The sequence below is a fragment of the Lethenteron reissneri genome, unplaced genomic scaffold (assembly GCF_015708825.2).
Source record: "Lethenteron reissneri isolate LAM-NWPU_2019-01 unplaced genomic scaffold, ASM1570882v1 scaffold_1134, whole genome shotgun sequence".
NCBI lineage: Eukaryota > Metazoa > Chordata > Hyperoartia > Petromyzontiformes > Petromyzontidae > Lethenteron > Lethenteron reissneri.
In genome coordinates, this window is record NW_026890821.1 from 64,569 (window position 1) to 75,069 (window position 10,501).

Genomic DNA, 10,501 nt, shown 5'->3' on the forward strand with positions numbered 1-10,501 from the left:
TCCACAAAGACTGGCCCGTCGCTCTTACTCTGCAGGTTGAACCTAGGAACTGAGTTTTCAACTCTTCACTTCTTCGCTCTTCACCATCACCTCTTCACATTTCACCTCGATTCCTTTAAGTGTCAAATCTGGGATTTTCCTTCAGTTCTTGTTTCACGAGGGATGGGCTCACAAGCCAATTTCAGACTCCACTCCTTGCAGATCTTCTGATGCTTATGCGTTTTCTGGTGTAGATGAAGATTTTATGAATGTGCAAACGCCTTCCCGCAAAGTGCACCTGAAGGGTTTCTCTCCCGTGTGTGTTCTCTGGTGTCTTTCAAGAGCAGATGAATGTAAAAATGCCTTCCCACACCCACTGCACTTGAAGGGTTTCTCTCCCGTGTGTGTTCTCTGGTGTCTTTCAAGAGCAGATGAATGTAAAAATGCCTTCCCACACCCACTGCACTTGAAGGGTTTCTCTCCCGTGTGTGTTCTCTGGTGTCTTTCAAGAGCAGATGAATGTGAAAATGCCTTCCCACACCCACTGCACTTGAAGGGTTTCTCTCCCGTGTGTGTTCTCTGGTGTCTTTCAAGAGCAGATGAATGTAAAAATGCCTTCCCACACCCACTGCACTTGAAGGATTTCTCTCCCGTGTGTGTTCTCTGGTGTCTTACAAGAGAAGATGAATGTGCAAACGCTTTCCCACACACACTGCACTTGAAGGGTTTCTCTCCTGTGTGTGCTCTCTGGTGGGTCTGAAAAACTGATTGCCATGCAAAGGCCTTCCCACACACAGTGCACTTGAAGGGTTTCTCTCCTGTGCGAGTTCTCTGGTGCTGTGTCAAATTTCCAGTGCAATCCGTGCTGTATGCACTCTGGTCGCATTGTTGTCTTGCCGTACCGAGCTGTGCTGACTGCCTTTGCTCCATTAGACCAATTCTGCAGAGGAAGCGTCAGAGGAAGCGGCAGCTGCAGACAGATAATAGGAACATCCACACCATCATCAAGTCAGTATCGTGGCACGGAGGAATGCATATATACAGTCACATGTGACTTACACGTCTATACTTATTCATATATTCATTATGTAGTGAAACAGTTTCCCAATATTCATCACACGGGCTGTTATTGCACACAAAGAGAGATCAAATGGTCATACATATGCCTAGAAGCCTTCGTATCTTAAAAATGAATGTGAACCCAAAACTCCGAGCACACAATTTCGGCTGTCTGGCTACAAAAGGAATATTTATAAAGCTAAATTCAGCTGACATAGCAAAAGGTGTTAAAACAATTCTATTTGTGTTATGCAGAAATGCATAAATTCATGTTCAATCGCAACTCAGGTGTGAATCCAGGCTCAGATGTCCTTGAAGGCTGGGATGAACAGATCCGACTTTCAGCTGTACGTGTGTGCTGTGGTAACTTCCTGTTTCCATTCTTACAAAGAGTTCCAGAGGAAAACAAAAATAAACTATTGTTTTGATATAACCTCCGTGTTCAACAGAGTTAATAGACTTTACTGCAAACACAAACTTTACACTGTCACACACTGCCATGGTAAACAGGTGGTGTTTTGACCAGAACCATGCCTGGCCACCTTTATCTGCTCAGCATTAATGATTCCTCACTCCACCAAGTAATTAATTGAGGATCAATCAACATAGCCGAGGCTAACTGGAGTTTGTGTGTCTCTCTCTCTCCGTGGTGAGATGTTAACTACCTCACCTGGTATGCAGGAAGTCGTGGGTTCAAACCCGGCCCTGACGCCAGCTGCTGTATATTTGGAGTTTGCGTGTCTCTCTCTCCGTGGTCGCGTGGATTTTCCTCCGGATTCCCCGGGTTTGCCCTCCACATTTAGAGTGAACATCAGCACGAGTTTAGCGTCTTTGACCGATACACATTTCCACACGTATTCTTGGTTCTTTCGGTAAAGTTACGTAGATAGAAAATATCAATAGATAATATAATAAAATAAAGACCACTTGTGTTGCGATCGAAACGTCGTGGGTTTTTTTTCTTTATTTACAATTTTCTAATTTTTATTTTATTATCTGTTATTTTTATTTAATTTTCTATCTAAGTGACTTCACTGAAAGAACCAAGAATATGAATTCCTGCAGTCACGAAAGTTTTAAGTCAAAACATTCACACACAAGTTCACAAAGCCTCACCTTGCGTTGTGGGCAGGTTGCTTCTGAAAACAAGAGCGGTATAGCAGCTCAAGCGGGCTTGGCCTGGTAAAAAAAATGAAAAACTGCATAAATATTTACAGTGAGGGAAAGAAAGAAAGACAAAGAAATGATCAGTCTATAATTTTAATGGTAAGTTTATTTGAACAGTGACAGACAGAATAACAACAAAAAATCCAGAAAAACGCGTCAAAAATGTTATAAATTGATTTGCATTTTAATGACGGAAATAAGTATTTGACCCCCTCTCAATCAGAAAGATTTCTGGCTCCCAGGTGTCTTTTATACAGGTAACGAGTTAAGATTAGGAGCACACTCTTAAAGGGAGTGCTCCTAATCTTAGCTTGTTACCTGTATAAAAGACACCTGTTCACAGAAGCAATCAATCAGATTCCAAACTCTCCACCATGGCCAAGACCAAAGAGCTCTCCAAGGATGTCAGGAACAAGATTGTAGACCCACACAAGGCTGGAATGGGCTACAAGACCATCGCCAAGCAGCTCGGTGAGAAGGTGACAACAGTTGGTGAGATTATTCGTAAATGGAAGAAACACACAAGAACTGCCAATGTCCCTCGGCCTAGGGCTCCATGCAAGATCTCACCTCGTGGAGTTGCAATGATCATGAGAACGGTGAGGAATCAGCCCAGAACTACACAAGGTAGCAGGGACCATAGTCACCAAGAAAACAGTTGGTAACACACTACGCCGTGAAGGACTGAAATCCTGTAGCGCCCGCAAGGGGCCCCTGCTCAAGAAAGCACATATACATGCCCGTCTGAAGTTTGCCAATGAACATCTGAATGATTCAAAGGACAACTGGGTGAAAGTGTTGTGGTCAGATGAGACCAAAATGGAGCTCTTTGGCATCAACTCAACTCGCCGTGTTTGGAGGAGGAATGCTGCCTATGACCCCTAGAACACCATCCCCACCATCAAATATGGAGGTGGAAACATTATATTTTTGGGGTGTTTTTCTGCTAAGGGGACAGGACAACTTCACCGCATCAAAGGGACGATGGACGGGGCCATGTACCGTCAAATCTTGGGTGAGAACCTCCTTCCCTTAGCCAGGGCATTGAAAATGGGTCGTGGATGGGTATTCCAGCATGACAATGACCCAAAACACACGGCCAAGGCAACAAAGGAGTGGCTCAAGAAGAAGCACATTAAGGTCCTGGAGTGGCCTAGCCAGTCTCCAGACCTTAATCCCATAGAAAATCTGTGGAGGGAGCTGAAGGTTCGAGTTGCCAAACGTCAGCCTCGAAACCTTAATGACTTGGAGAAGATCTGCAAAGAGGAGTGGGACAAAATCCCTCCTGAGATGTGTGCAAACCTGGTGGCCAACTACAAGAAACGTCTGACCTCTGTGATTGCCAACAAGGGTTTTGCCACCAAGTACTAAGTCATGTTTTGCTGAGGGGGTCAAATACTTATTTCCCTCATTAAAATGCAAATCAATTTATAACATTTTGACGCGTTTTTCTGGATTTTGTTGTTGTTATTCTGTCTCTCACTTCAAATAAACCTACCATTAAAATTATAGACTCATCATTTCATTGTCAGTGGGCAAACGTACACAATCAGCAGGGGATCAAATACTTTTTCTTGGTTCTTTCGGTAAAGTCACGTAGAAGGTAAGTAATAAAACAACAAAAATAAAACAATGAAATAATATAATAGTAATATAATTATTTTTATGTTTTATTTTTTATTATATTATTACTTCCCTTCTACGTGACGACTTTACCGAAAGAACCAAGAAATTGAATCCCTGCAGTCACGAAAGAAGCTTTAAATCTAAATTTAGATCAAATACTTGTCCCCTCACTGTAACAATAAAACAGAGTTACAAAGTGGCGAGCCGCGTGAAGACACATTAATTTAAACTAACTCAGGCGAGGGCAGGAGGCAAGGCCCCGCGTCGCCAGGCCGCGCCTTGTAATGTTCCAACCTGGACATCGATTCCAATGCTGCTCAATTGACATCCCTACGAGAGGCTCTACCTTGGTAAACAACAACAACCACAAACCACCACAAGAATTTATCACCTCAGATTTCAGAAAAAGCGCGGAGCGGGCAGCTTTCTGTTACCTCGTGACGTCACGCGGCAGCAGAAAGTGACATAACGTCACTTCCGGGATACAAGACAGTCCCCTCCCACAGATTCAGCAGTGACCATCGCGGAGGTGACGTCACGCACAAGAGCGCGGTGCAGGGTGACGTCACAAAGCTGGATTGGAGTTAAAGTTTTTAGATTAAATTTCCATTGCTCCATCTCTTGAACAGAGACCCCTTGGGTGCGTGAGCTCAGAAACTACAACGTGGACATTATTGTGTGTGTACACAGTGTGTGTGTGTGTACATTGTGTGTGTATACTGTGTGTACACAGTGAGTGTGTGTGTACACTGTGTGTGTGTGTACATTGTGTGTGTACACTATGTGTGTGTACACAGTGAGTGTGTGTGTACACAGTGAGTGTGTAGACTGTGTGTGTGCACAGTGAGTGTGTAGACTGTGTGTGTACACTGTGTGTGTACACTATGTGTGTGTACACAGTGAGTGTGTGTACATTGTGTGTGTACACTGTGTGTGTGTACACAGTGTACACACACACTTGTAGAGGTAACTTCTTTATTACAACACTCCAACAGTACTCCCAACAGTCCTGATACTCTGTTAAAGCCAAGGTACACAGCCTAGCTACACAGCCTAGATACTCTACTCTGGCTACGCTCCGGAACTCGCCCTCACAAGGTCGTAGAGTCGGGAGTTCCAGAGTCCCAGCACTGGCTCTCACAGCATCCCAGGGTCTTCAGATGGCTGGTCGTGGGTCTTGGGTCTTGAGTTACAACTGGGCCCCGATCGTCCAGGGAGCTCCCCTTTTATGCCTGGTCCAACGAGGGGTGGGGCCGTGTGCGCCACCAGACATCCCACAGAGCACACACAGCCCCCCCCCCGTTGGCGGCACCCAGAGGCTTAAGCGTCTGGACCCCCTGGGAACCCAGCGCCTGGCGCCCAGAGGCTTAAGCGTCTGGACCCGCCCGGGAACCCAGAGCCCCCAGCAGCCCCTCCCTTCTTATGTCACTACAGATGTATAAGGGCACGGGGTGACCAATAAGGTCAGAATTGGTCTGTGTGCTTTAGAGAGGGAGGCGGGGTTATTTATTAATTAAATATAGCGCCGATACGTGGAACGCTACGCGTGTTGCAATCAAGACGGGCGCTTAAACGAACACAAAAATCAACGCGCTAATTAGGTAAATGTTCTCGATTTAAAGCTTTCGTGACTGCAGGGATTCATCTTCTTGGTTCTTTCGGTAAAGTCATCACGTAGAAGGGAAGTAATACCATAATAAAAATTAAACATAATTAAATAATCCGAGCGTGCTCCCTATTTCAAAGACGATGAGTTGCTCCAGAGACAAATGCTTCCGGAAACACAAAAAATTAACCCGTAAAAACAAAGTTTTTCACTATAAATCCTTTATATGCGTGGCGGCGAGAGTCCTCTCGTCCTCTGGCTTGATATGGCTGCCACCTATGGGTCAGATGATTGTCTGCCACCATTAAGCAATTGGTAATTAAATATTTAAAAAAAAATCCCTAAACAGTGTAAAATTTTGGAAATTTTTCACGAAAATTAATTGTCACGCACAACGAGTCTGTGTGCAAAATGTCAGCTCGATTGGATCATGGGAAGTGGGTTAAAAAACGACCGAAAGATTTGCACGGTCCTAAGCAAGCAAGCGAACTTAATATAAAGGATTTAAACAAGTATAACCCGTAAAAACAAAGTTTTTCACTATAAATCCTTTATATGCGTGGCGGCTAGAGTCCTCTCGTCCTCTGGCTTGAGATGGCTGCCACCTATGGGTCAGATGATTGTCTGCCACCATTAAGCAATTGGTAATTAAATATTTTTAAAAATTTCCATAAACAGTGTAAAATTTTTGAAAAAAAATTTCACGAACATTAATTGGCACGCACAACGAGTCTGTGTGCAAAATGTCAGCTCGATTGGATCACGGGAAGTGGGTTAAAAATGACCGAAAGATTTGCACGGTCGTAAGCAAGCAAGTGAACTTAATATAAAGGATTTAAAACTACCCTTGAGCTGTATCACAAGAACAACGGGTCTCACCTGAGTTATCTGTACAGGTTACTTCCAAAAACACACACTTTGTCCTAACATCACTTATTCAATGTTTGACCCTTGTAAATAAAATGTTGCATGTACACAAAATCAGTGTTCATTCTAAATTATTGACAGACATTTTACATTTTAACAAAATGTAATTACTGCAGTGAAATATACTGCACCAGGTTACATCGTATTAAGCTATTTTAAATAATTATGCACCGTCTGCTTAACAGTGGATGTAAAACATACTATTGTGTCATTCAAAACGAGTAGGCCATTGCATGATTGCGTCTTGAGTCAAAATGTAGATAATTCTAAACATTACCGACAATTCTAGATTTGAAGCTTTCGTGACTGCAAGGATTCATATTCTTAGGTTTTTTCGGTAAAGTCACGTCGTGAATTTTGAAGTGTTTCTCTCCCGTGTGCGTTCTCTCGTGTCTTTGAAGATGTTCTGACCGTGTAAACGCCTTCCCGCACAGAAAGCACCTGAAGGGTTTCTCTCCTGTGTGTGTTCTCTGATGTTTTTTAAGATCAGATGACTGTGAAAATGCCATGCTACACACAGTGCACTTGAAGGGTTTCTCTCCTGTGTGTGTTCTCTGGTGTTTTTTAAGAACAGATGACAGTGAAAATGCCTTCGCACACACACTGCACTTAAAGGGTTTCTCTCCCGTGTGTATTCTCTGGTGTCTTACAAGAGTAGATGAATGTGCAAACGCTTTCCCACACACACTGCACTTGAAGTGTTTCTCTCCCGTGTGTGTTCTCTGGTGTTTTTTAAAAGAAGATGACAGTGAAAATGCCTTCCCACACACAGTGCACTTGAAGGGTTTCTCTCCTGTGTGTATTCTCTGGTGGGTCTGAACAACAGATGCTTGTGCAAACGCCTTCCCGCAAATTGTGCACCTGAAAGGTTTCACTCCCGTGTGTGTTCTCTGATGTATTACAAGATTATGTGACTTTGCAAAGGATTTCCCGCACAGAATGCACCTGAAGGGTTTCTCTCCTGTGTGTGTTCTATGGTGATTTTTAAGAGAAGATGACCGTGAAAATGCCATGCTACACACACTGCACTTGAAGGGTTTCTCTCCTGTGTGTGTTCTCTGGTGTTTTTTAAGAACAGATGAATGAGAAAATGCCTTCGCACACACACTGCACTTGAAGGGTTTCTCTCCCGTGTGTGTTCTCTGGTGTATTACAAGATTACGTGACTTTGCAAAGGCCTTCCCACACACAGTGCACTTGAAACGTTTCTCTCCTGTGTGTGTTCTCTGGTGCTGTGTCAAATTTCCAGTGCGCTCCGTGCTGTATGCACTCTGGTCGCATTGTTGCCTTGCCGTACCGAGCTGTGCTGACTGCCTTTGCTCCATCAGACCAATTCTGCAGAGGAAGCGTCGAAGGAAGCGTCAGCTGCAGACAGATAATAGGAATATCCACACCATTCTAGATTTGAAGCTTTCGTGACTGCAAGGATTCATATTCTTAGGTTTTTTCGGTAAAGTCACGTAGGTAAAAAAATTAAATTAAAGTAAAAATAAACAAATTAAAAAATTGACGTTTCGGAAGCAACACAAGCCTCCGTCTTCAGGTGGAACCGTCACAGCCACGACAGCTGTATCAAGTAAAAAAAGAAATACAAAAAAATACAGCTGTCGTGGCTGTGACGTTTCCACCTGAAGACGGAGGCTTGTGTTGCTTCCGAAACGTCGTCAATTTTTTAATTTGTTTTATTTTACTTTTATTAATTAAAATGTTTTACCTACGTGACTTTACCGAAAAAACCTAAGAATATATCCACTCCGGTATCTATGCACAGAAGAACGCATACGTACAGTCACACGTGACTTACACGTCTATACTTATTCATATATTCATTATGTAGTAAAAACGTTTCTCAAATTCATCACACGGGCTGTAATGGCACACAATGAGAGGGCAAGTGGTCATAAATATGCCTGGGAGCCCTCGTATCTTAAAAATGAATGTTAACCCAAAACTCCGAGCACACAATTTCGGCTGTCTGGCTACAAAAGGAATATGTATAAAAGCTAAATTCAGCTGACATTGCAAAGGGTGTTAAAACAATTCTATTTGTGTTATGCAGAAATGCATAAATTCATGTTCAATCGCAACTCAGGTGTGAATCCAGGCTCAGATGTCCTTGAAGGCTGGGATGACAGATCCGACTTTCAGCTGCACGTGTGTGCTGTGTTAACTTCCTGTTTCCATTCTTACAAAGAGTTCCAGAGGAAAACAAAAATAAACTATTGTTGTGATATAACCTCTGTGTTCAATAGAGTTATAGACTTTACTGCAAACACAAACTTGACACTGTCACACACTGGCATGGTTCACAGGTGGTGGTGTGTCCAGACCCATGCCTGGCCACCTTCATCTGCTCAGAATAAATGATTCCTCACTCCACCAAGTAATTAATTGAGGATCAATCAACATAGCCGAGGCTAACTGGAGTTTGCGTGTTTCTCTCTCTCCGTGGTGAGATGGTTAACTACCTCACCTGGTGTACAGGAAGTCGTGGGTTCGATCCCGGCCCTGGCGCCTGCTGCTGCTGTATATTTGGAGTTTGCGTGTCTCTCTCTCCGTGGTCGCGTGGATTTTCCTCCGATTCCCCGGTTTGCCCTCCACATTTAGAGTCAACATCAGTACGCGTTTAGCGTCTTTGACCGATACACATTTCCACACGTTTCTTGGTTCTTCGGTAAAGTTACGTAGGTAGAAAATATCAATAATAGATAATAAAATTAAATAAAATAAAGACCACTTGTGTTGCGATCGAAACGTCGTGTTTTTTCTCTTTATTTACAATTTTATAATTTTTATTTCATCATCTGTTATTTTTATTAAATTTTCTGTCTAAGTGACTTTACCGAAAGAACCAAGAATATGAATTCCTGCAGTCACGAAAGTTTTAAGTCCACACATTCACACACAAGTTCACAAAGCCTCACCTTGCGTTGTGGCAGGTAGCTTCTGAGAACAAGAGTGGTAGAGCAGCTCAAGCCGGCTTGGCCTGGTACAAAAATGAAAATAGAAACTGCGTGAATATTTACAGTGAGGGAAAAAAGTATTTGATCCCCTGCTGATTTTGTACGTTTGCCCACTGACAAAGAAATGATCAGTCTATAATTTTAATGGTATGTTTATTTGAACAGTGAGAGACAGAATAACAACAACAAAAATCCTGAAAAACGCGTGTCAAAAATGTTATAAATTGATTTGCATTTTAATGAGGGAAATAAGTATTTGATCCCCTCTCAATCAGTAAGATTTCTGGCTCCCAGGTGTCTTTTATACAGGTAACGAGCTGAGATTAGGAGCACACTCTTAAGGGAGTGCTCCTAATCTTAGCTTGTTACCTTTATAAAAGACCCTGTTCACAGAAGCAATCAATCAATCAGATTCCAAACTCTCCACCATGGCCAGACCAAAGAGCTCTCCAATGATGGCAGGGACAAGATTGTAGACCTACACATGGCTGGAATGGGCTACAAGACCATCGCCAAGCAGCTTGGTGAGAAGGTGACAACAGTTGGTGCGATTATTCGCAAATAGAAGAAACACACAAGAACTGTCAATCTCCCTCGGCCTGGGGTTCCATGCAAGATCTCACCTCGTGGAGTTGCAATGATCATGAGAACGGTGAGAATCAGCCCAGAACTACACAAGCAGCTGGGACCATAGTCACCAAGAAAACAATTGGTAACACACTACGCCGTGAAGGACTGAAATCCTGCAGCGCCCGCAAGGTCCCGCTGCTCAAGAAAGCACATATACATGCCCGTCTGAAGTTTGCCATGAACATCTGAATGATTTAAAGGACAACTGGGTGAAAGTGTTGTGGTCATATGAGACCAAAATGGAGCTCTTTGGCATCAACTCAACTCGCCGTGTTTGGAGAAGGAGGAATGCTGCCTATGACCCCAAGAACACCATCCCCACCGTCAAATATGGAGGTGGAAACATTATGCTTTGGGGGTGTTTTTTGCTAAGGGACAGGACAACTTCACCGCATCAAAGGGACAATGGACGGGGCCATGTACCGTCAAATCTTGGGTGAGAACCTCCTTCCCTCAGCCAGGGCATTGAAAATGGGTCGTGGATGGGTATTCCAGCATGACAATGACCAAAAAAACACAGCCCAAGGCACAAAGGATGGCTCAA

The 10,501-nt window shown here is 43.4% G+C and overlaps 1 protein-coding gene across 1 annotated transcript; it reads right to left on the bottom strand.

The window, feature by feature from the left end:
* Window positions 1–285: 285 nt before the first annotated feature.
* LOC133361552 (zinc finger protein 135-like) lies at window positions 286–7,575 on the bottom strand (the record flags this gene model as incomplete). The annotated part of the gene is made up of 2 exons (XM_061580478.1): window positions 286–792; window positions 6,712–7,575. Coding segments are annotated over 2 exons (1,371 nt in total), but the record flags the coding sequence as incomplete, so codon positions are not given.
* Between the last annotated feature and the right edge of the window lie 2,926 nt (window positions 7,576–10,501).